The sequence below is a fragment of the Ursus americanus genome, chromosome 1 (genome assembly GCF_024610735.1).
Source record: "Ursus americanus isolate L20-20 chromosome 1, mUrsAme1.1.p, whole genome shotgun sequence".
NCBI lineage: Eukaryota > Metazoa > Chordata > Mammalia > Carnivora > Ursidae > Ursus > Ursus americanus.
Window position 1 is genome coordinate 52,146,657 of NC_142127.1, and position 26,686 is coordinate 52,173,342.

General features: G+C 43.0%; 1 protein-coding gene across 3 annotated transcripts in view; it reads right to left on the reverse strand.

Moving 5' to 3' along the window:
• Positions 1-7,415: 7,415 nt before the first annotated feature.
• CHN1 (chimerin 1) overlaps positions 7,416-26,686 on the reverse strand; it is a 222,580-nt gene continuing 203,309 nt past the window's right edge. For 2 of the 3 annotated variants that reach the window (XM_087861581.1, XM_087861576.1), the window contains 5 exons: positions 20,211-20,384; positions 19,390-19,467; positions 16,154-16,291; positions 9,549-9,654; positions 7,416-8,219 (listed from right to left, as the gene is read on the reverse strand). In XM_087861581.1, coding sequence (XP_087717707.1) covers positions 8,048-8,219; positions 9,549-9,654; positions 16,154-16,291; positions 19,390-19,467; positions 20,211-20,384 — 668 coding nt within the window. In that variant the 3' untranslated portion in view covers positions 7,416-8,047. The remainder of the gene's footprint in view (positions 8,220-9,548; positions 9,655-16,153; positions 16,292-19,389; positions 19,468-20,210; positions 20,385-26,686) is intronic. The other variant, XM_087861584.1, reaches the window with a different exon arrangement.

The window sequence follows — 26,686 nt, forward strand, 5'->3', positions numbered from 1 at the left end:
TGAACACAGCAAGGGTCTTGTCGGGGGTCTTGATGGGTAAACTGCTGTTTGATAGGCCAGCTCTTTGCCCAGGTGAGCAGCCCTTTGTCTCCGGGAAGCTGATCTGCAGGAACTTCTGAAGCAGCAGTCTCAGCGTCCTTGGGCCAAGGTCTCCTGGAACAAACAGCTGAGCCGTGTTGACACAAGTGGTTCCAACTCTCAGACCTGGCTGGGTTGGGTTGAGGCAGGTTGTGTCGAAGTTCTCAGAACAGTTTATATTTCTTACCTATTGTGCAAGGCTAGTCTCATCAAGTGCAGTCCAAGAAATCGAAATCCTCGAAGTGATTCAACATGGTTCATGTTAGAACCCGTCTCCTTTTTCTGACTTGACATCTAATTTAGGTTAAGCTATGCAATCTAGAATCAAATTTGAGTAGTAAAAGAAAGTATTGAGGACACTGTCAGGCTTAGGTCATAAACCAGGAGGGTGAGACTCTGAAGGGAAGCAGAGGTAACCAACTACTGACTGTATTTTCTTATTTTTTGTATTCTTGATGCTCTGGCCTTTGGGGTGTTGAACCTGAGAAGCCTGCCCCTCTCAGGGGTAGCCAATTCCTAGAGCTAGCAAAGACTCCCCTGCAGGTGCACCTGTTCTATAGAAACCACCCGAAGAGCCCACATCCCCAGCAATCTCCTTAAACTCTCACACACCAAACCGGAATCCCCCTGCTGATGTCACCCCTGGGCCAGGTCCCAGACAACCAGGGATCACCCCTGGAGTCCAGAGCCTGCTGAGATTCTTCACGCTATCCAATACCAAACCGACTCAGGGAACCTACCCTGTCTCCCCGTTCCTTCCCAAGAGAACCCAGGACAGTTTCTGGGCCTTTCTCTGCCCTCTCCCCTTCTGCCGGACTGGTCCGTCCCCATGTGACCCTGCCTCCTGTTTCTGGAGGTCTGTGGGTATAACCCTTCTACTTCCTGCCAGTCATTTCTGTGTCTGCGTGTCTTACCATACCTGGTTAAAACAAACCCCGGGTACATTCTAACACGCTAACAGAAAATGGAGTTGAGTTCTTTGAGCACAACAGGGACCCATGAGAATCGCCTGGGGAACCGCCTTCCCAGGCCTTGCCCGAGAGGCATTTGGTTTAATTGGCTTGCAGCTAGGCCTCCCGTGAGCCTCATGGACAGCCAGGGCTGAGAAAGACTGGGCCAGTGGTTCCCAAAGTGTGATCCCTGGGCCGGTAGCAGCAGCAGCACCTGGGAGCTTGTTAGAAATGCAAATGTTGGGGTCCCACCCAGACCTCCTAACTCAGAAAGTGCAGGCGGAGCCTTTGTCAAGTTCTCCAGGTGATCCCGAGAGCGGCTCAGGTTTGAAAGCCTCGGCCCCAGGGAAGCAGGGGAGAGGGAGAGAGAAGCTGGCTGGCTGCGGCCTGGAGCCGCCCCCCCCTCCGCCCTCCCCCTGTACCGCACCCCACCGCACAGGGCTGCGTCTGCTGCCGGCCCCCCGGGGCGCATCCGTGTGTGTCCCTTTCGAGAATCTGGCTGCGTCCCACAGATATGGGTAAGTTGAATCTCCGTTTTCCTTTGCCCTGCGGCAGTTCTTGATTTTTCTTTTGATTTCCTCGTTGATCCACTGGTTGTGCGGCAGCATGCTATTTCAGCTACATATTTGTGCATTTTCTAGTTTTCTTACAGTTGATTTCTAGTTTTATACCGTTGTGGTCAGAAAAGATCTCGATATGATTTTAATCTTCCCAAGTTTATTCAGAGTTGTTTTGCGGCCTGACATCTAATCTGTCCCGGAGAAGGTTCCATCTGTGCTTGAGAAGGTGTGTGCTGCGGCTTTTGGGTGCGATGTTTTTTGCATCTGTGAAGTCTCTCTGGTTACGTATGGTGTAAGGCCGGTGTTTCCATGTTGATTTTGGGTCTGGATGATGTATCCGTGGGTGAAGGTGGGGTATTAAAGTCCCCCAGGATTATTGTGTTGCTGTTTCTCCCTTTAGCTTTGTTAATATTGGCTTTATACATTTAGGTGTTCCCATGCTGGGTGCATATTTGCGAATGCTAGATCCTCTGGCTGGATTAACCCCTTTATCATTACGCAATGCCCTTCTTTGTCTCTTATCACAGGCGGCTTGGAAGTCTATTTTGTTTGATGTAAATATAGCTGCCCCAGCTTTCTCCGTGCTCCCATCTGCATAGAATAGCTTTTTCCATCCCTTCATTTTCCGTCTGTGCGTCCTCCCATCTGAGGGGTGTCTCTTGTAGGCCGCGGAGAGATGGCTTGTTTTTACCCGTTCAGCCACTCCGTGTAATTGGTGATAGGTGCGTGCTTACTGCCATCTTGTTAATTGGCTTCTGACTGTTCTGTAATGCCTCTCTGTTCCTTTCTTTTGCTCTCTTGCTTTATGACTTGATGACTTTGTAGTCTGTTTAGCCCCTTTATCTTGTGTATCACTATAGGTTTTTTGCCTTGCGGTTACCCCTGAGGCTTACATAAAACAACTTATATTTATGATAGCCTATTTTAAGATGGTAACTGCTTAATCTGAACGCATTCCAAAGCTCTACACTTTTACTTCCCCTTCCTCCACATTTTGATGTCACAGTGTTCCTAGAATCTGGGGATGGAGAGCTGATGTACTTGAACTTAACCTTTATATGCCTGAATCATCTCCTTTCTCACATAGTTTGGATACAATTAAAAAAAATTATTGCTCAATATTTTGAATTCTCTTTGGCAAAAATAAAAACTGTCTTGGGAAAATGTCCACTCATAGGAAGAGGCATCCAGATGACCAGCCCAGGCCTTGATATAGCTACCTCTATATCTACATGCATACAGATGTAGATGTAATTATTTTTCTTTCTTCTTTTTTTTTTTTTAAAGGGACAGGCCTTGGCTGGTGTCCAGGTTGTACTTATAGACAATATCAAAGGAAACTCACTGATCTAAGATGGACACAATGAAAACGAAAAGATTTTTATGTTTTTAGAACATTCCAAGTTTACAACATTTTACCTCTACAAGATCCTTTTTGCTAACATCCTTCAGTGAATCGTTTTAATCTTTAAACATCACCTCCTCTGCTTTTTTGTGTTACCATAGTGACATGGGCAGCTAAGAAGTTGTTTCAGAACTAGAAAAAACAGTCCTAGGATTTGTAGCCTCACCCGCTGATGTTACCTGCTGCAGTAATAATTGTGACTGTGTGTAAGCAACAGTAAAACCCCAACACTTCCGAGTGTTCACATGAGCTCCAAAAACTAGGTCAGCAACATGGCGCTTATACTGCTTGTGTTGTCTTGTGCTATTGGGTGGAACAAACACAAAAGGAAAACATTGCCATTGTGAAATATAGTACGGCTGAAAGATTATTAAAATATCTCTTCAGCAGAGAAACAACGTGACTCATAAGTCAGGGTTTTCCTTCCACTGTTTGGTGGTGAATAATGAATCATAATTTTTAGCTTAACTTTTCCTTGATTTTTGGTTCCAATATGTAAAATATCAATTAATGTGAGATCCTTGCGTGAGATGCAGGACTAGTGAAGTAACTTTACTTTCAAAAAATCTTAAGCATTTGCCGAGAGGCCCTGATGACTTTAATAAGATAGGAGAATGTGTTGAAACAAATGTTTGGAACTATGATAAAAGTATTAATATAAGCTTTATTATTATTTTTTTAATTAAAAAAAATTTTTTTTATTTATTTGACAGAGATAGAGACAGCCAGCGAGAGAGGGAACACAAGCAGGGGGAGTGGGAGAGGAAGAAGCAGGCTCATGGCAGAGGAGCCTGATGTGGGGCTCGATCCCATAACGCCGGGATCACGCCCTGAGCCGAAGGCAGACGCTTAACCGCTGTGCTACCCAGGCACCCCTAATATGAGCTTTATTAATAAAATTGCTAGTTGGTCTTAAGTGGGATTTGGTGTATGCGTTATGACCTAATTCTTTGGCTGGTCAGAACCAAGGGAAAACAACAACTTCGGTTTGCTTTACTACTATTCAGTAAATGTGAAAGATGGTAAGTCTGTTTTAGATGAATGGTGACTCTGAGCTGTCAGATTGAGACCATCTCTTGTTCTAGAATGACCACCAACTAGGCACAGAGTTGGCCAAAATCAATGTACCTGGGCTGCAAAGGACCGCTAGCAGCGCTGCCTAGATTCGAGCGATGCAGGGAAGTCAGGGGCGAGTAGACCCACGGCAGAGGACGTGATGGGGCTCCTTTGTGCTCTGTCGCCCCATTCCAGAAAACAAACTTGCCCACGGGGACAGGCAGCTAAGACCTTATGCTCTTGATGCTTCCAAATAAGCTCAGACTGATTATGTGTGAAGTCATTTTCATATTTTCTTTTCTTATTGGTCAAATGAATGTTTATAGTCAACTTCAAAGTGTCCGTGGAACTGTAAGAGTGTGGCTTGCAAACTCACGCTTTCCCCCAAGAAAGGCAAATACATCCATACTGTCTTGTTTTAGCTTTCTGCTGACATTTAGTGCTGAAACCCATAGGAAATAAGATACTCCGTGAGAAAAAGGACAAAATCCAAGTTTGACTAGGCCACATTGACCCATTAAGCTCCTTGAGAGCTGGAACTGATCTTGTTCCCAGGCCTAGCACAGTGCCTGGCCCACTGGGAGCAGGCAGGAAATGGGAGTGGAATGAGGCGTGTAGATACACCAGGGGACGCAGGACTGGGCTGCATTTGGACAGAGTGCAAGTAAAAACTAGATCTCTAGAAGAGGAGCTGACAGATCCCTGTCTTCTTCCTAGCCTTCTCCTACATTCCACACACTGCGAGCCAATCAAGGGTCAAAACCGCCCAGATGTTCAGTGGGAGTGTGGGGTGTGATAATGATGTTATGTGAAGGTCACTATTACTTCAACTCCTACAACGGCGTGCCATTCACTTCACACTAGTAGACAGATGTGAGCACCACACCGTTGTCACAGGCAAATCAGGTTATACCCGGAGAGTTCTGGAAGAAGTTCCCCTCTCAGTGAGTAAAACAAACAGTTGGGAGAATTTGGGGTATCCTGCTCTTCCAATGTGCGTTTAAAAAGAACAAACAACCTTTTTGCTCTTTAAATGGAATTACCAATAATACCTAATCAGCTCCGGGGCTATAAACTCTAAAATATTTTGTCGAAAATGAATAGTGTTGGAACCCTGAATCTAATTTGTTCAGAGGCACTCCATTTGAGCTCGTCAAGTAACCAGAACCATTTTGATAAACATCCGTTCTTCCCCTTACAAACATTTTAAATATCAATTCAGTGAAGAACGACTTCCTTTGGCCAGCTGGTATGACTAACTGGCATTAAAAACTAACAGAAAGTGTAGAGAAGGGAGATTGGTTTCTCAGTAATTTCTTGAAGACTGTATAGAGGAAATTGGGAAGAAATGGACCCGACATTCAGGGCAGAGTGTACACAGGGCTGCCGGGTGGGTGGGTGATCACGGGGAGGTTTATGGGTCCCTCCTTCACTCCTGCGGTGGAAATCAATAGAAAGTTTTGCGTCATCCTAAAAGGTCATGATGTAGGAAATCTCCCATTAGTCACAGAAAGCTATGTGTAGAAGCTTCTGGTAATTATCAAGAGCCTCCTGAGCCAACAGGGGACCGCTTCTTCATTTCAGGGAGTGTCACCCCACGGTCCAAGAATGCTCACAGGCGGTGGCGCTGTGATTTGAATCTGCATGTCCTGAGGGGATGAACTACACATCCGGGCCTTTAAAAACGTACCAACTGTGCTTGTTCACAGATCTGGTAAACAGGGATCTTGTCCAAAGACTCGGAAGTTTCTCTAAACATCTGCTGAGTGTTTACTATGATCATTCATTGCTTCTGCTCCAGGGAGACCTCTAGTTCTCGTAGTCGCCTACTCCATCCCTGGCACCTACCTGTCACCCGCGCACGGGAGCTGTGCCCTTCCGGTGCTGCCTTTGGTCTGACATTGAAGTGGGACGGATTCATCAGGTGACTTGGAACCTCACATTAATAATCACACTTAACCCTGAATGTCAATGCAGTCCAGCTGGGGGAAGGGTGCAACGTTACCTCAGCACCACAGAGCTTACGTCTACACCTGTGGAAGACAGAAGTGATTTAAGTGGCACTGTGTGTGTGTTGTCTGTGGCCTTTTAAAACTTGTTTGAGACCTCTTGAAGGAAGGCACAGTGTTAAATATTTCTGCTATCTGGATTTTCCCGGGTAATTTTATGGAATATTTTAAGTTTCGGTAAATCGGAACAAGAAACGAATTTTCCCTTAGAAAAGAAAAAGTGCCTACTTGAAAGTCAACCATATCTGTTCCTTTTAGGAAAAGAACAGCATGATTATATTCTAATAAGGCATATTTCTTTACAACTGAATTTCTCCTTTAAAAGGCCTTTGTACAAAATGAACATTAGCCATGAACACAGAGCAGTTCAGCAGCCTTACGTAACCTGGGACAGATTCCTGTGATCAGAGTTCTCTGACAAATGTATTTCATGAGTCAAGAGTATTGACTTAAGTGTATCGTGCCTTTTAGTGGCCTCCATTTTAAAGAAAGTTTCTACGTTATACAAAACAGATCTCTGGACCCTCTTAATCTATGTATCCAGTGTTCAGTGTGATGACATTTTCCATGGGACGCTGTGTCTGAGAAGGCAGTGCTGAGGGACTAACTCTTGAACAACCATACTTTTCTGAACGCCTGCGTTAGCAGTTGTACCGTCAACTTCCTATTAGAGCCCAGGGCAAAACTAGGAAAAACTTCTGTCAGTTACCATTATCTTTGAGATAGTCTTCATAGTATTAAGGATTTAAGTGGCAAAAACACAAAAATGTGCCTTGCACGATTATAATTTTTACTTTCTAAAGCAGGATAGAACTGGAGTTCTGAAGGCTGCTCATTTGACAGACGCTGGGGGGTCATTATGCAAAGGCACATGGGTGGCTGGTGACAGTATCAGGCCCAGCACAGGTGTCCTGCCTTCTAGATGCCTGTGGACCGACTCCTCTCCGGCAACCTCGTCAGCCCCACCATCATTTCCGACAAATCAAACATTGAAGAAGTCACTCTTTTTAGTTGGTCTTTCTTCTTCTGATGGCTCGAGAAGGAAAAACTGCCTGCCCCCCGCCCCCCACAAAAGTTGAGAAAATAGTCGAGCTTTCTGCCGAAGTATGCAAGAAGAAAAATCCAATGGATGGGTGTTTTAATCCTCAGCAGTTTTAAATTATTTTAGGAACTCAACACAAAACCTTAGTGTTAAATAAATGGCCAAACACATTTCCCCAAATATTCTCAATAGTGGGGAAAAGGTAAGCTATCAATATTTTTGATTTCTAAATCCAGATTTAATAAATTAATAAATCCATGCCAGATAAAAACACAAAATGGCAACTAAAAGCCAATAATAACATAACAGAAAATGTTCCGCATTGTACTTTTTTTATTGGTGGATAATTTACTAAAGTAACAAATCTGAAAACACATTTTGCTTTTGCTGGCAAGAAAGGACTATGTTAGAGAAGAACTAAGAGAAACCAGAAACCAAGCGCTGGGAGGACAGTCGGCATATGCTCTAGTCTATGGCGGGGCAGCGGCCGGAGGTGCTGCTTCATCCGTTTGTGCGCGTGTTCGTAGAAGCGTGTTCGTAGAAGCGTCGGAAACCAACGACACAGAACCCGAAAGCGAAGTCACGACAGATTGACTCTGCGAAACATGCTGAATTACAACCACAGACTACCCGGGACAAAGAGGCGGTGCAGGCTTGTTGTCTCCTTTGTGTGGGGTTCCCTTGCCAAAGAGGGGGCTAACCATGCAATAGCTTGAGTTCTCTTAACATGATAAACACCCAGGGTTACGAGAACTGGAGCGCGTGTGTTCACTGTTTTACAAGGACAGCTGAGCGGTGCTACTGAAACAATGGAAAGTTCCTTCATTTTAATCTGGCTATCTGCCCAAACGTCTAACCAAGAAATAATTCAGCTATAAGAGCCAATTAAATTACTATAAAACATTCCTTCATCTGCAAAACATTTTTTTTTCCCTGCGAACTAAAGTTTAAAATAAAATGTCTTCATTTTTGATCAGCAGCTCCACCACCAGTCTCTGGTATCGTATATCGTTCAAGGCGGCCATGGCGTCTAGCTCTGGCGATCTCATCAGGGTCGGGCCGAACACAATGCCAAGGTTCTCGGCGTTCATAAGATTCTCCTTCTCGTGCAGGGTCACTCTGAAAAACATAAGCAAAGGAGCGGCCTTCGTGTAAGCGCCGGCCTTCTGCACGCAGCTCGAGCACTAAAACAAAAACTGGGTTCCTGCCCACTTACCAACTCTCCGGCTACGTGCGTTCTCCGTCCCCCTCTTCACTTCAAAGTAAATTATACTGATAAATTAACCTTCTGGTGATCACCGAAGCCCCCGCCCGAGCTCGCTGCTGGACTGTGTGCGTTCGGTTCTATGTGGCGCCGCGGGCTGCAGGGGTGTGTTTGCACATAGTGGACAAGGGGCTGGGTCGTCTCGATTATTCCATCAGCCCCTCCTACCACTGGGCTGTCCTGTCCCCTGGATTTTTACTGAGTATCTGGGGAGGGCGGTGGGGGCACAGAGATGGCTGAGGGCAAGCCACCTGGGCCGGGAGGCTGAGTGTTCGAGGTCCCGCTCTCCTGCTACAGCAAAGGCCCAGACTGGGATTTGAGAGCTGTTCCTCTGCTTTAGTGTGAAGGACTTAATTGCATCCCTATATGAAGCAAACTTGAATTTGCAAGGGAAGTTGTAAGCATATTAAACACAAGTTTTAGCTCCCGCTGCTTCTAAGGAGGGAAACCATGTAAATGTTAAATGCGCCATCAGTTAAATATTCATTTCTGGGTAGCTCTTGCCGAGAGGCATACAAAATAGATGTCAAGTTCTGTCTTTTTTGTTTCTAATTGGTTTTATATTTTGAAACTCCAAAACCACTAAAACTTGATCACATAATTTAAAATAGTTTGCTTCAACTGGTAGAGAGCGCGAGGGGCCGAGCAGGAAAATGCAGTTATACCATCAACCTACTTAAGACATGGAGCCAGAAGTAACCGAAATATTGTATTTTCTATTCCTCCCTCTACCTAGCCTTATTTTACTCCATTTTTTATAGCCGTTTTCAGTGTGGGAGACATTAATGCGATCATCTAAAATCCTGTCACCAAGTGCGAAGTGCCTATTTTGGAGCAAGAAGTAAGAAAAGTGAGCCTTCTGGCGAGTTGCTTCGCTCTTTACTATGCTAATGCTCATGTCCTTACAGCCACAACCTTTTCTCTTTCCACAAAAATCGGTTACGTCCTTGGCAGAACATCAGTATCTCTCACATATTTGCAAACACAGACTGGAACTGCAAATACGGCTGCGTCAGAATCCCGTCTGTATCCGGCACCGTAGCGCAGCGTATTTTTAGCATTCCTTCTCAACTTGTGCATTTATTTATTCCCTCAATAATTTGTCCTTTCTTTCACCTTTGGTTTCATCTGATTCTTAAAATTCGGCTGCAGTGCAAGCAGAAGCTTCCGAGCCTGTAACTTGCCTCTTTAGATGCGCCATGAGGTACCGCAGGGTTTCGCAGTGAGCGGGCGGCAGCAGCTTCAGGGCCTCGTGGAGGGTTTCTAATTGCTCATCGGGATCCATCATTTCTGAAATAGCAAGTTGAATACCAAGGAGAAGAACCTTAACAGACAACTTGTATAAATTTTGCTTCACTGGATTTTATTCTTGGGGTGATCTTCTAGGACCGGTAAGAAATGCTTTCTCACAGATCCTTGCCCACAGCTTTGGAAAATATTTTTAAGGCTCGAGTCTCAGATTTCCAAAAGGCTTAGTTTCAACGCATTGGCTCGGGACTTTTGGGGACAGCACCCACTTGATTCACTTGAGTGCCTTAGGGTCTGGTCACGGTGGGACCTGGACATTGGGTAGACAGGATGTAACCATAAAGAAATCAGACACATGCATACACAGCTTAAAAACGTAGATATGCAAATGAGGTCATCTTCCAACATTACAGACGTACTTACGGGATGTTAATTCGTTCAGAATACTTGGGACATCCCCGTTCAGCGACGGTGAACAAACGCTGCCCCTGGTGGCCCCCTGCCCAAGTCTGAATTGATATTCATGCTCTTTTCTTTTTAAACCAAGAAAGGTATCATCCAGTATTTACTTCCTTGGTTTTAATTTACTTTTCGTTACGTGAAAAAGTCAAATCTACCCTCCGAGCACAAACATACTCTACTACTTAGGACATTTGGAGAACGCAGTGAGACTGTGAAGGCAATTCTCACTGTTGGGAGTGCCAGCAGGGTCCCCGAAAGGAAGGCGGCCCCTCCGAAGGTATAAGCTTCACAGAGACCCATCTTCACTTGGACATTTTAGTTCTGCTGTGTTGGCCAAAACCCAGCATGTTCCTTTGAGGTCACAGACTGCATTTAGTTCATCAATTATTTCCATAATCAGAAACATCAGATGTCTTCGGAATTCTGTGCTCTCGAAAAGAGCACCTAGCACATTCCTGCTTCTACTCCGACGTCAGGCAGATAGGGTACCTTTAAATGTGGGATTGCACGGCAGTTGCACGGCGACCCCAGAGTGCTGAGTCTCAATCAGGAGAGCAGCCTTCAAATGCTGGAAGGCCACAGCCGACCACAGCGTATCATTTAAGACACAAGACTCAGAATCCTAGTTTTCTAACGTCCAAGACAAACCGACTCAATGGCAATGCATCAGACTCAGGTTAAAACTGACAGAAAAGTGAATGTGAGAGTTCCTAGCACTGGCAGCGCAGATTTGATAAATGTCAGCATGTGAAGAGTGAAGCTTTTTAACTCAAAGAAACTTTGGCCATTTTAGAATTTCTGCCCAAAGCTTACCCAGGGTTCCTGGTTCGTTTCTCAGTAATGAAGGATGTATTATTTGCCATGATCATTGATGCATGGTCTTTGAAACTTCGGGTCTTTAAAGAATGTCAGTTCATAACAGCAATACCATCTCGGATACTGAAATTCAATCATTTAATTTCTAGAATTAAGAAAATTCCATTTACTATAGAAAACTTTTACTTAGTATTTGTAATTTTTACCACAGGACTAGGTAATTTGAAACTATATTGTTTTGGAAATTGAAAAAAAGTAACCGTTTCCTTTTAATTTCCACATTTAATCTTTGCAGGGAGAATCTTTAGATGGTGTGAAATTAGGGACAGTGTTGGTGGACTAGCAAATAAAAAAAATTCCCTGCTCACAGAGAGCTTATTTTCTGTCTCGGAGGGTGACTGACAATAATGAACACATCCCTTCCAGTTTGTACTGTATTAGAATGAGGCTAGTGCAATGGAAGAAAACAGCAGGGTAAGAAACACCACAAGTGTTAGGGGGTGCAATTTTAACTGGGGGTCAGGATAGACCTCCATGAGAAAGTAGGTCTTGAGTAAAGACTCTGAGGGCGCGGGGGGGATGAACCACACGGAGATCTAGGGGTAGGGGTTCCAGGCAGAGGGGCAGCCGTGCAAGGCTCCTGAGGGGCGAGTATGCCTGTGATGTTTGAGGACAAGTGAGAAGCCAAATGTGGCTGCACTCGAGTGAGCAGAGGGAAATGGAAGGGAGTGAGGTCAGAAAGGTAACAGGACACTGTTGTGTCAGGGGCTGTGGGCTATTGCAGGGACTCAGCATTTACTGAGAGAAATGGGAAGGTGCTGAACAGGGACATGATCTGACAGACATTACTCACAGTATCTCTCCTCTGTCTGCCACGTGGGAAACAGACTATGGAAAGATCAGAGTAAAAACAGACCATTCTAGTAACTATTACAAAAATGCAGGTGAGGGGGGCGCCTGGCTAGCACAGTCTTAAGCATCTGACTCTTGGTTTGGGCTCAGGTCATGATCTCAGGGTTGTGAGACTGAGCCCCCTATGGGTTCTGTGCTCAGCGGGGAGTCTGCTTAAGATTCTTTCCTTCTCCCTCTGACTCCAGGCTTGCACACACTCTCTTGTTCTCTCTCTCTCAAATAAATAAATATAGCTTTAAAAAGAAATCCAGGTGAGGAATGACTCTAGCTTAGGTCAGGTGGTGGCAGTGAAGGTGATAACAAGTTGCTGGATTCTGGGTATATTTTAAAGGTAGAGTCCATGGGATTTCCTGATAAGGGATGTATGAGGGGGAGAAGAATCAAGAATGAGCTAAGTTTTGGGCTTTGGCAACTGGGAGGGTGGAGGTGGAAGAGGTTTCATGCGGAAGATCCAGGGTTCTATTTGAGGTGTCTTTCAGACACCCAAATGAGCGTGCTGACGGCGGATTAGTCTGGTGCTCAGGGAGAGGTCCAGACTGGAGATGTGAATTTGGGGACATATGATAAACTGCATTTGAATATACTGACATCACATTGACAGAGATTCTTCCCTGGAATTAATTTTTCTTTTTCTTTTTTTCCCTACTTAAAGACGTATTACCCATAATTTTTTCAGAGAACACAAATCTTTTGCCCTAAGAAGACCACAGCAAAGTTAAAGAGAAAGACAGACAAACTGGAATGTATTTAGAGACGAACAACCACCATTAGTAGTTTCGGGCTTGTATGGGGAAGAGGGTGATATTAGGACCATTGCCAACGGGAGGGAGGCGAAAGCAGGCGGATCTCTGTTGTGCACAAGCAGGGCTTTCTGACCGTGACATCTGTCCGCCAGCAGCTGCCTGCCGAGAGAAGCGGAGATCTTGCAGTTACTGGGTATTTATAAAAGAATGTGTTTTAGAAGGAAGTCTTGTTAACATGACCCTTTAGAAGATCTAAAAACTCTCAAGATTCTGTAGTTCTCAATATAAAATTGTTTACTCATTCAACAAATATTTCTTGAGCCCCTAGTATGTAAGTGAGGGACTCTCGCAGGTGCCATGGGAAAATAAATATGAGAGAACTCCCGCTTGTAAAGGGGTTAGTCTAAAAGACAAGACACGAATGCAACCTTCCGGCATGAGGGAAGGAGGCTGTGTAAGAGGTCCAGGCGAAGCGTGATGGGGAGACGGAGGAGAAGGATGGCCTGGGGGCTGAGTGAAACAGAGGAGAAGCAGCGATCGTATCTGAAGAAGGTCTGGAAGTATTTGGAAATGTGGACATTGTGAGGGCAGGAAATGGGCGCCTGAACCTGTATCAACATCTAGTTAAAAGTTCTTTTTAAAGTATGTGCTGTCAATTCTTTTAGAGAAAAATTCAAATATAAGAAGAAATAAGACTTAGCCAAGCATAAGGGGTGACTCAGTGTCAGAGTTGAGGGGAAACTCAGCAAGTTCTCATCCCAGGCTTCCTTTCAGGACATTTTCAGTTGCTTGGGACGAAGAACCCTGGGTTTTATTTCTGAGTTTATCTGACTCACTGAAGGTTACACACTGAGTCATATTTTCTAAGATCTGGGAACAGAGCTTGTAGAGTCCTTGGCCAGAGAAAGATTTCCACATCCAGTGCCGGCAGTGCCATTTTCATCGTGGTCAGGAAGTGCCCTGCGTGCTGGGTTACTGGGCAGGCCTGCGACAGGCACCTGTCCTCTGGGCCATTGCATCGAGGGGCAGCAATTTCCTAACCGGTGGGGAGAGGCAGTGAGGAATAAGGGCTCGGTAGTCCGAGACTTCCAGGTGGTTCAAGGGCAGTTTCCAGGGGATTATGAAGACCTTCAAGCCCTTAGATGAGATGCCCTGGCCTCCACCACCCGTGTGTCCCTTTTTCATTTCCTGTAGCCACTCGCCTCCAGCTTCCAAGTGGCAGTATGTCTGCGGGAGGCTGCAACAGCACAGCTCAGACAGCTTTTGCAGGAGAAAACTTAAATGTGAATTCCGAGTTTTTGTTGGCAAGAAACGCTAATGAATGCCAGAGAAACCCAAGCCCTAAAGAACAGGGTCCCCCATTTCCTAGGGACTGAGTGATAAAAAGGTTCAAGAGCACCTGCCTCTGGAAGGATCAGCTCGCCCTGACCACCCTTTGGGAGGACGTCCTGCCCCCCTGCCTTCCTCCCGTGGGTAAGTCTTCTGTTCCATCCGGGAAGCCAGGCAGTGGGCTGAGTGGAGGGAGTGAGGGCTGGGACATTAGACAGATGTGAGTCAGAATGCCAGGGCCACCTCCTCCAGCCACAGCACCTTGGACAATTTACTTACACCTATAACATCTCCTTCCTAACATGATATCCTGGCGGAGCGCCTGGCTGGCTCAGTTGGAAGAGCTTGCAACTCTTGATCTCAGGGTCATGAGTTCGAGCCCCACACTGGGTGGAGAGATTACTAAACTAAAACTAAACTAAAATGATATCGTGGCTGTAAAATGCCTAATATGATTTCTGGATCTATAAACATTAGCTTGTCTCATCTCCCTTATGTGCCTCTAAAGGTAAGAGAAGGTGGTATCTATGTGTCTAAAGAATGAAACAGACTCTACTGCTAGAAGAGACACAGACAAGGACACAGTGTTCCATAAACAATGAGATCAGTAGCAAGCACGTGCAATAAACATTGATATTGTATATAAGTATTAGGCCATGGTTTTGGTGTCATGGAAATCACACATCAAAATAGTTGAAATTATAAGAAGGAATCTACCTTGATTTAGGGAAGTTTCTATCCTGTGATGGCTTTGAAGAGCTCTCTGAGGTAGAACAGGGGGGTTGCTGATGTGCAAAGGGAGGCCTGTTCAGATACAAACCCCAGAACCCTAACAGATGGTTTGGAAGGTTAACCGAGGCAGCTGAAGTAGGTGTGGGCTTGAAGGTGAAACGATGTGGGAGTGTGGGGGGCAAAACCTTGAACCCCAATAAGGAAGGCTTGGATTTTTCTTCTACATAGATGAGGCGGTTGTGTAGAGTTCGGAACCTGGGTTTGAAGGACTGCTTTGTCCTCTGCTAATGGGGTGCCCTTGGCTTCGGCACAGAAGCTAAGTTTGTTTTCCTCCAAAGCCACCCTGGGAACAGGAACACTGTCCGCTTGGGCCCTCAGTGTTGTCCTGCAGATCAGGGCAAACTGTGGACAGAGCAGCCCTTCATGATGTGTGTGTCAAGAGACATCCATGTTCATGGCCATCAGACTTCTCTCTCTGGGGTGGAAACATCTGCCCCACAAAACAGTAACCCATGAGCTCCCGCAGACAGTTTACACGATCAGCACTGAATCTATCCCAAAATAAGGGGAGTTAAATTCCTATGGGAGAGATCTAGAGTCTTTCAGATTCCTAACGCAGACATTTGTACAAAGCAGTGTAATTCTCCTGGCTGTTCTTTACATGAGAGCTGGGCTGACCCCCAAGAAATCAGGGCTCCAGGGAACTAACCACAGAAATTCTCAACAAAAGCACTAAAGGGGAAACTAAAAATTAGAACAAAGCAAGCCTGTATTTCACGAAATTTCCAAGTCAAAAAGCAAATCAGTGTTACTAAGAAAGTCATGTTATTATTTAAAGATCAAGACAACATATGGTTTTTAAGAGAGAAAAGCAAATGACAGAAATAGCCTATCTTTCCTAAAAAATGGCAGTGCCAACACTTAAAATCTGTTAAAAATTCCCTTCTTTAAAAAAAATGAAGTGTGAATTACAGGTATGAGTTTTGCACCATAAATAAAATTTGGCATATAAGCCTTTGCTTTTTCTCATTTGCATCTCAACTAGAACTTAAAAAACCACTTCTTGATCTAAAACAGTGCTCCTAAAGTATGGTCTACGGACCAGTGCCAGCTCGCAAACTGCCTGTTAATGGTCTGTCACAGGAGGAGGACAGAAACTGAAAGTAAGAATTTGGAAACTTTTATGGAACCTGACAGAGCGACTTTTACGCCTAGCTGAATCCAGTAACAAAAGAGTTTGGTCCTGTTTTTCAATTTTATTTTTCTAGTTATTTTTATTTTGTGGAAGTGTCGGTCCTTCCCTAAGGAGCACTGGGCGAAGCCTTACTTTGGAAAGTGAGGGTTAGCACATTACAAAGCAGCTTCGGACGGCAGAAGTCATAAATGACCGACGTTAGAGAGGAGGTCAGAACTCCTGTGAGTATATTAGCCGTGCAGAGAGGCGAGGGGGAAACAGTTAACACGCATTCGAGAAACTCGGGAAAACCAGCGAAGCGGTGCGCGCGGAGGCGGGCCGCCGGGTCCCTGGGGCGCGCCCGCGGACTTACTGGCGGACTCGATAAACTTCGGGTAGGCGTCGTACGTGATCAGGGGGATCGGGAGATCCCTGAAGTAGAGCTTCAGCGCGCCGGTGATGATGTTGATGTCTTCGTACATGTTCACAGAAATATCTGCTTTCTCACCATCTGGGAAGGATGTTAAAAAAAATGAGAGGAAGTACCTGCATGCAGAGCACTGTTTCGATAACGTATTTTTGTACAGTCTTTAGAGATTAGCAGTGCTTCAGTGTTTAGTATCAAATTCGGTGTGCTGATGGATATAAACGATCAATTTTCTGTGGAAAGCAAAATCGGGGTTTTTGTTTTGTTTTTGGTCTTTGTGGGTTTTGTTTTTTGTGGTTTTTTTTTTTTTTTTGAATTTTCTATTCTGAAGTTACTTATTTTTCCAGGTTTAATTAGGAGGGGGAGTAGGAGAGGACAGAGGTCAATAGCAGTATTTGTAAATTTCAGGAGTACTTGAGAATTCCTAGGGGAATGATGCCTGATGGCTTTTCCTTTCTTTTTAAAATAAACCTGGAGCATACGAAAAATAACAAGAAAGGCCCTAACTTACAAAAGGCCACCTCTGACTCACCCCAGGCTCCGACACAAGACGGGATGTTGTCTGAGCCCTGGGGGTAGGCAGATAGTAAGAAGTGACAGTAAAATGAAACAAAACTTCAGAGTGTTGAACTAACAGAAGAAGAAGTTATAAGACAGAGGAGTGCTTCAGAGATGCTGGGCCTTAAGACTCTCGAGTAAACCTGGCCTTCCTTTACTCCCCTGCATTTAGTCACTGGTTAAAATACTGGATTTTCATCTACAAAAGATTTAATTAGTGCCTACCCTGAGCTGATCTTCTACTAGGTTCCTTTTATTCCATTTGGCTTATGAATGATTTCTACCAGTTAAAAAAGCAGGCTCTTCCCCACCCAGGTATTTGAATGGCTAAAATCCAGAACCCAGACAGATGCTGGAGAGCATGTGGGGCCACAGAACTGGAAGCTGTTGTGGTGGGAAGGCAAAATGGTACAGCCACTTCGGGGGAGACAGTTTCTTCCAAAGCTAAACGTCCTCTTACCGTATGATCCAGCAATCACACTCCTGCGTATTTACCCGGACGAGCTGAACACTACTTATGTCTACACAAAAATGCGCTCACAAATATTTATAGCCACTCTCATTCATAATTGCCAAAAAATTGGAAGCAATTGAGATGTCCTTCAATAGGCGAATAAACTGTGATATATCTAGACAAAGGAATGGTAGTGAGCAACAGCAAGAAAAACGCTATCAAGCCATGAAAAGGCATGGGAGAACTTCAAATGCATTCTGCTAAGTAAAGGAAATCAGCTGAAAAAGGGTACATACTCTGTGATTCCAACTATACAACATTCTGGAAAAGGCAAAACTATGGAGTCAGTAGAAAGAACAGTGGTTGTCTGGGGTTCAGGGGGAGAAAGGGAAGGATGAACAGGTAAACCACAGACAATTCTCATGGCAGTGAAAGTTCTATGCGCCACTGTAATGTGGATAGAGGACATTATGCTTTTGCCAAACCCACAGACTGTACAACATAGTGAACTTCAACGTAAGCTACGGACTTTAGTTACTAATAACATATCAATGTTGGTTCATCAGTTGTAACAAATGTACTATACTAATGCAAGATGTTAATAACAAGTTGGGGGGGCACGAGAGGAGAGGTTATAGGGGAAATCTCTGTACTTTCTGTGAAATTTGTAAGCTAAAACTGCTGTTACCTTAAAACTAAACCTAAAACTACTCTAATAAAGTCTGTTCTTTAAAGAAGCCTCTTTTAGGGGCGCCTGGGTGGCACAGCGGTTAAGTGTCTGCCTTCGGCTCAGGGTGTGATCCCGGCGTTATGGGATCGAGCCCCACATCGGGCTCCTCTGCTATGAACCTGCTTCTTCCTCTCCCACTCCCCTGCTTGTGTTCCCTCTCTCGCGAGCTGTCTCTATCTCTGTCAAATAAATAAATAAAATCTTTAAAAAAAATGAAAATGAAAGAAGCCTCTTTTAAATGCAAAATACCATGGCCTATCGGACATTCACATTCCAGTGTGAATTAGATCACGGATATCTGTCTTTCACACTTGGTTGAAATCACAGGCAGTGGCAGTACAAATTGGGATAGACCACTTTCTGGGAGGAAAAGGCAACGTGGAATGCTTCCCTGAGGGACTTCAGGCAAGTGTGCGGGTGCTAGGGGCCCAAAGACCTGGAGAAGGGGATGGGGGAGAGCACAAAAGGAAGGTAGAAGAATTATGAAGGCAAATACCACATCTATCAACATTTTTACTCAGGAAAAAAGAGAGAATACTGGTATTCTCTTCTGCCACATGGTTCCTGTTTCCACTATCTATTAGTTATTTTTCTATAAGAATCCACATTTCAAATATATTGTCTCATTATAGGGTACACATCTAATTTTTGGTTTGGAAAATAAAGTCACCAATCTTATAGTTCAGTTATACGACAGGTAAAACTGAATTTGGATGCTGATCTGAGAACACTTCTACCATTCAGCTAATTCTTTCTATAGTAAGATAATTGTATCTTGTCCCCTCTCCTTTCACTTCTTACTCTCTAAGCCACAGCACTTTTTAGGGCCTTGACAAGGATGGCCTCAGGGCCTTTGCACACTCTTCTCTTGCCAAGGTCTTTATGTATTCTGTTTCTTTGCTACTCAACCATTATATGATCAACCACTATTCTTTGGAAAAGGCTCTTATCTCCAGCATTCCCTCAACCCCAACAAACTAGGCTATGTTCCACAGTTATTAATATTTTCCTTTATGGCATTTATTAAAATCAATAAAAATTCTGTGGTGGGTCTCCACTCAGTCAAATATAGTGATGGGATGCATGGACGACAGGCAGTTAGGTGGGTCAACTCCAACCTGGGAAATCTGAGATTCCCCCAACCACCCTGCGCTATTTTCTCCACAATTTTGGTAAATTTAACTGTTCTGTGTATATTTTTATGAACACAGACCAGCCTTGGGTGCTCAGGTACTGGTAATACAGTTACATTTTACATTTCTTTCTCACTTTGAAATGTAACAGTTTAATGTACTAATAAAAAGTAAAATTCTAAGGTAACTTAATTTGGTATAATAATCAATGACTTCGACAAATAACGTAAAGAAGAACATAAGAACTTGTGCCTTCTTGGCAGAGAGCATTGTTGTCGGAAGTTAACGAACACGCTGAAAAGCGCACCTCTGTCAAAAGCCATCTTGACATCTTCGATTAAGTCGCTAAATCCTGATACTCGATATAGTCCTTCAGAATTAAGACCTGTACAGATAAAGCAAGGGAGCTAATTAGTTTCTTTGGAATTATGCCTTTTCTCCAAATTTTAACTTCTTCCCATATTCAGGCTGGGGAAGTAATGTGCATGAGAGGATGATTAAATGTACTTGTTTAGAAACCTCTTCACATTTTCTCCTAAAATAAAACCACTGCACTCAGTTTTTAAACTCTGACCTACTGTTACCTGCGTATTTGTAATTTGGCTCATCACTTAGTCTAATTAGATCAAATATGTGGAGCCTTAAGGGAAAGAATTCATCCCAATTATACCATAAGTTCTTTTACATAACCGAAGACTAAGCTAACCATATTAATAGGCCCATACCAGTGGTTCCCAAATGGGAAATAATGATTAGGATGCAGCTCTGGTTTTTGGCTTAGGATAGTTTTAATAGAGCATTTACACCTTTGTTTCTTGGACCCAGAGAAATGTAAAAAGTGAAAAACAAATTGCTGTCTACATGTCAACTTTTATAGACTAGAAACATCATCATCCATAAAAATATTTAAGCATATTTCCTATAACTAGTTAAATGTACCTTAAAATCAAGCTGGTTCATTATTTGCTAAATTAACTCCTTTCAGCCTTTCAGATCATTTGACATCTGAAATCATTCCCCCCTAAACTTACAGAAGACAACTGGATTATGCAATGAGGCACCAGAAGGGCGTCAGAACTTGCACTCACGGTGCGTTACAACTGCTGAACCACACTGGAAACGCCTCACCTCTAGATTCAATTTCCCTGATGCACATGTCCACCACCATTGGTCGCTTAGTGATATGGGCTTTCACGAGTGTCGTCAGGTCACAACTGTATACCTTCTTGACATGTTTCAAGTCTGGCTTACAGTCATTTGGGACCATCTTGGAACACTGCTTATGAACATTCAAACCACAATCTAAAAAAAATATAGAAAGGAAAAATTCATCAATGTTTTCAGAGTTTTGAGCATTCTGGAGTGTTTATTTTAGCAAAAAACACTCCATCCAGCTTGAGGTAGGCTTAAAAGGGAACTAGCTTCCAGCAGTTTCTGCAGAGTGTAAAAACATTCCTCCCATCTTTTCTCTTGGAAAATTTTGGCTTTAAGTCAGCAAATGAGAATTCTAGCTCATGCTTCATCATTTACTTGCCGTATGATCTCAGGAGAGATTCAACCCAAATAAAACTAAATTAATAAGTGTTTAAATGTCTATAAAATGTAATATGCCAAATAGGCAACTTAAAATTGTCCATTTCTTTTAAGTGGCATAAAAATTATATCTGATGTGGGATATATAATTGTATTTCAATATATCTGATATGAAGAGGAATCAGATCTCCAAAAGTAAGAGTATCCCAGGGCCTTCTTAAATTCATGGTGCTCATATTTATATCTATTCATAAGCCTTGATACATACACACACACAACTAATAAATTTAGTGGCTAAAACTAACCATAGTTGCTGTTTACTATTAGCACCAGCTTACTAATGCCAAGCACTAGTCCGAGTGCTTTACATTATTTCCATTAAGCTCACAAAACTCTATGAAATAGGTATTATTTTTCTTCTCATTTTATAAATCTGATAAAACCAAGCACGTAAGTGTTAGGTAATTTACCCAAGGTCATGCACAGAGTGTGCAGTGGAGCTGAGAGTCAAGCCTATGGAAATTTCTAGGGTCCACGATTTTAACACCTGTGCCATCTTGCCTCTCCTGAAGTTTGTCCTTTGCTTCGTAATTTTACTGAGTTATAACTTCTAAGATGCCAGAACTCAAACATCTTCTAGTTAATGTTATGAGATATTTGATCTTCAACAAAAAGAGAGCAGTGGAATTTTAGAAGGGACAGAGAGGAATTCAAGTATTTTGCTAAATTAGAGTGAAGAGTGATAAACCATTGCTGAATAATTTAACTAAAATAAATGTCATCTTTATGTTTTTAAACACATAACCCGGGGCGCCTGGGTGGCTCAGTCATTAAGCGGCTGCCTTCGGCTCAGGGCGTGATCCCGGCGTTCTGGGATCGAGCCCCACATCAGGCTTCTCCACTGGGAGCCTGCTTCTTCCTCTCTCACTCCCCCTGCTTCTGTTCCTTCTCTCACTGCCTGTCTCTCTCTGTCAAATAAATAAATAAAATCTTAAAATAAAATAAACACAACCCATTTGATGTTTTTCATAATAACTTGATGTTGACCTCTTGTGAATCTGATTCAGTTATATCCAGGTCTTAACGAAACAATCTGAAAATCCTACAAGGCCATAACCACTGCCTGTGGTCACTGGGCAAGCTTTAGTTTTGCTTGCTCTTTCAGCAAATGTTGGTGATTATCACTGTAATAATGACTTGGTAAAGCTGCAATCTAGTTCTGTACAGCAGTAACAATAAACAAAGATAAGGAACATTTGCCAAAATTTATAAATGGAATCATTCATTCGTTAAATACGTAGACACTGCCAACTTGCAATGAGTATGTAAGGCCCCTGTGACTCAAAGGGAGGAATTCCTTTGTAGCAAGCACCTCCCAGGTGCAAAGACAAGCTAGGTGTAGAGGGACACTGAGTCTTTGCACACACGTTTGTAAGAGAACAGCACTGGAGGTGGCATGACCAGTGCCAACAATGCCCGGCGTTATCATCACTAAAGAATAGCAGCTGCTGCTTTGAACAGAAATGGGCTTCCAGAGCACAGAGCTTGAGCTAGAGTATGGGAGAAAATGACCCAACAACATTCTGTCTAAACAATATTTAGACAATGTCCAAATGACTACATCACCCAGACTCTCAATTCCTCTTTATATCTCTGTTAGGTGCAGAGAAGATTTCTGATTCAATCATAAGGCAAATCAATGGCAAAATGCCACTTAAAAGACTTTGTTTCCCCTGAACAGTTTAATGTTTTCTATAACTTCTATAAGTTAGAATTAGCTCTATGATCTATTAGCTGTGCGATTTCGAGTGAGTTACCTTTCCTGGGCCTCAGTTATGTGAAAAAAGGAATAATAGTATTTATTATTAGCTCTATTATCTATCCATTATTAGGTTCACGTGAGGCTTTAATATTAATATATGTAATTCTTACGCATAGTAGGTTAGAAGTGTTCACCAGGACTACGTTTTTGTCATTATCGAGAAGAACCTTTTGAGGGGCCTTTTCTATGCAGCACGCCAGGGTCTGTTACAAGGTATTGTCCTAATCAGCTTATGGTCAGAGGCTAAGTGGAATTCTGGGCCAGTTCTGTCTGTCATGTGTGAATGCAACTGGACCTGGGTGACTGGGGTTATAGCAGCCTCCTCATCTTTACTGTTCTAATGCATTTCATTTACATAAAAGTGTCTCCAAGTATTTAATTTTTCTCGGCTTTCACCAAATCTGGGGAGTTTTCAGCCACTCATTTTTCAAATATTTTTTCAGCCTCTATCCACTTCTGGGATTCCAACAATGCAAATGTTAAATCTTTCGCTATTCCGCTACAGGTTTCTAAGGCTCGGGTCACTTTTCAAAACCTATTTTCTTTCTCTTGTTTGAGTTGGATAATTTCTATTGATCTGTCTTCAGGTTCACCAATTCCTTCCTCTGTCATCTCCATTCTGCTATTGAGCCCATCTATCTGGCGAGTTTATTGTTAATAAAATTTTCAGTTATAAAATTTCCACTTTTTATTTTCTATTTCCTACTTTTCATTTGTTTCAAGAGTGTTTATAATTGCTTGCTGGAGCTTGTTATGGTAGCTGCTCGTCTGATAATTCTAGCATCTCAGTCATTTCAGTATCAGCATCTGTTGATTGTCTTTTCTCATCTGAGCTGAAATTTTCCTGCTTCTCAGTATGAAGTGTAATTTTTTTTTTTTTAAGATTTTATTTATGTGACAGAAAGACAGCCAGTGAGAGAGGGAACACAGCAGGCGAGTGGGAGAGGAAGAAGCAGGCTCCCAGCGGAGGAGCCTGATGTGGGACTCGATCCCGGAACGCTGGGATCATGCTCTGAGCCGAAGGCAGACGCTTAACGACTGCGCCACCCAGGCGCCCCCAGTATGAAGTGTAATTTTGAACTGAATCCTGGATATTTTGAGTTTTACAAGAAGACTGGTTCCTATTGAAAATTTCTCTTTTAGCAGATAGTTAACTTGTTGAGATTTAGGATGTATGTCCTGGCTCACTTTTGTAGGCCATGGTTCAAATATCAACCTAGTTTACAAAGCCTTTGTAATGCTACGGCAGTGCTATTTTGCCCACCCTACTTGTATGTTACCCAAATGGCAGGACTGTACCCCACATTCTGGGGAAGGAAAGGGCCATCTCCTAGTTACTGCAGGGTGGGGATGGAAGCCAGGGTTTGCCCAGAAACCTGGTTGGGAAGGAATGCCTTGCTGCATGGAACTATGGGGTACACATGGAAGACGAGCTAATGCTCATGGTCTCAGCTGCCTCATTACTGCAGGTCAAGGTGAAGGCGGGGCTCCACCTACAGACTTGGGCCAAGAGGGTGCTGCTCCTACTACATGGTGGGGACAAAAGTCCAGGTGCCACCCACAGGCTCAGCCAGGCCACTTTCCTCCAGCAAGGCAGTGATGAATGACAGGGCTCCACTCACTCCCAGGGGAGAGGTGCACCCTGGGGATTGCAGGGCAAAACCAGGTCCTGCAATAGAAGCGGCAGCAGCACTGTGCTTGTTCATGATGTTCACCTGGAGGAGGACAGGAAGGGCGGAACGGTTTTCTGGCTGGGCTGTCTTTTCCCAGGGCTCTGGTTAGGAAAAGCAGGTTTTTCTTTGGATTATTTTTTGTCTGTGCTTATGAGCATTTATGGGTTGTGGGCCTCTCCAGTGCCCAGGCTGGGGATACACGGGAGGGAGGAAAAAAGCCAACCCCAAACCACCAGGCAACTTGCTGCTGGGTTCCTTGGGTTGGCCTGCCTGCTTTGCTTCACTTTCAGAATCTTCTGATAGTTGCAGTGTAGATTTTGTACAAGGTCTTTTGTTATTAATATTGTGAGTTATAAAATGAAGCCTATTTATTCAACTTGTCCGGAACCGGAAGAATTCCCACATAGTATTTTAAATGTACAAAAGTCAGCAAAGCTTCATAATTTCAAATCAGTGTTGATGTGCCTCATACTTTAAGTGTGTACACAGAAATGACAGATCCAGCTGGAAAGGGCTGGGTAACAACGTATCCCAGTGCCTTTACCTTATAGACAGAGGCGATAGAGCTCCAAGAGGCTAAATGACTTGTTCAGATTACTCAGCCAGAAAGTGCTAGAACTGTGATGTAGCCTTGGCCTCCAGATTCCCAGCCTGTGCTCCTACCGAGTGATGCATGCCACTCTTCAGCAGCGGTGTATCACACGCTGAGCTACGGTTTTCAGCCCTGAAGCCAAATTTGCTAGTTTCAACCTCTCGCTCGGTAATGTTTATGGTACCCATTATTTGTTGTAAATACTTGAGTTTAAAAGACACTGCTATGTTTTACTGTTTTTTTATATATATAAATGATTTGGCAAGGACTTTTTTTAAAATATCAGTCTACTTTAAGTTTTTATTTTAATTCCAGTTAACATATAGAATTATGAGTTTCAGTTGTACAATATAGTGATTCAACACTTCTATACATGACCCTGTGCTCATCACGGGTCCTCCCTAATCCCCATCACCGACTTCACCCATCCCCTCACTGCCCTCCCCTCTGGTCACCAGCAGTTTGTTTCTTGGTTTGTGTCTCTCTTTTTTTTACCCCTTTGCTCATTTGTTTTATTTCCTAAATTCCACATATGAGTGAAATCATTGGCAAGGACTTTTAAAAAGCAGTGATAGAAGCTACCCATTATATTCTTGTTTTAGTCATATTCTTTCCCTATGTATAAATTCTATATGGAGAAACACTACAAAGCAAACCAGTAAAATTTTGACACAATATCAAAACATGTGAATGGCACTAGTGGTCTGATATTAATACTAACTTTTCTCCTTTCAATAACTGGAGTTATCTACCACTTTAAACATTAGGCTCCTAGGATTATTTGTGACTCTGAAAAGTGGGTAAGGTGATGACTGAGCTCAGATTTAGGAATTAAGGAAGAGGGAAATGTTTTCTAAACTGATAGTCTTTCTTCCATTTGAATAAGATTAAACTATGGGACAACATATTCTCAATTTTAGAAATAAATTTCAAAGGCCAAATAATTTGGCAGGATTGGATACGAAGTCCTTCAGACGAACAAAGGATAGGGCAAAGTCATGAAAATAAAGCATCTTTATACCCTTAAGTTCACGGTGCAATATACCAGCTCTGAGCTTGCTCTGAAAATCGCTCCTGCAGGGACTCGCCATACATCAATATTTCAGTTTGCCATTAAGACTTTATTTGGTTTTCATACTTATTTATTAAAGTCATATAGCTCCTCTATCATTCCATTTCTCCCAAGGAAGCTCTACACTATAAACAATGGCAAAAGTCCATAAAAGATCATTGCATTTGTTGCATCTCTTGGTTTAATAGGTTATTTTTATGCTACAATTAAACCACATTTCCCCCTCCTAATCCTTCAAGTTAATAAGCATGGACTAAACCATATGAAAGGAAAAATGAAAAAGCTCAAATCGCATTTTATTCTGTCCTTTATTAATGTTTCGATTACTTAGACTACCAACTTTAAGCTACTCTCATTTCAGATTTCCTGGGGCTTGATTTCTCTAAAAAACATATGTTTCATATCTAGAAAGCACAAAAATCTATCTTTTGAAAAAAAATAGCTGATATTATTTACATTATATTGATAGGATTAAGGGGTAGTGTTAATGTGTGTTTTGAAAGGAAAGATAATTGCTCATTCTTTGGGGGTTCCTATTTTATTTTTTAAAAATTCTTTGAGTGTTCCTATTTTAATTATTTTATTAAAAGATTTTTTTTAAAGTACTCTCTATACCCAGTGTGGGGCTTGAACTCACAACCCTGAGATCAAGAGTCACATGCTCTACCGACCAAGCCAGCCAGGTGCCCCATGAATGTTCATATTTTAAATAATTGTGAATGAAAGTTTTATTCTAAAATCTCTCTCTTAGATGTCCCCCCCTCCCTGAATCCCCACCCAGGAAAAGTGGGAATAGCCCAATTCTAATATGTATCAGTAGTCATTACTTTCATAATAAGCAAAATTAAAAAGAATAACTTGTTCTTTGGGATATTTGTGAAAATACTGCTAACGTGAAATTTCTAAGCAAGT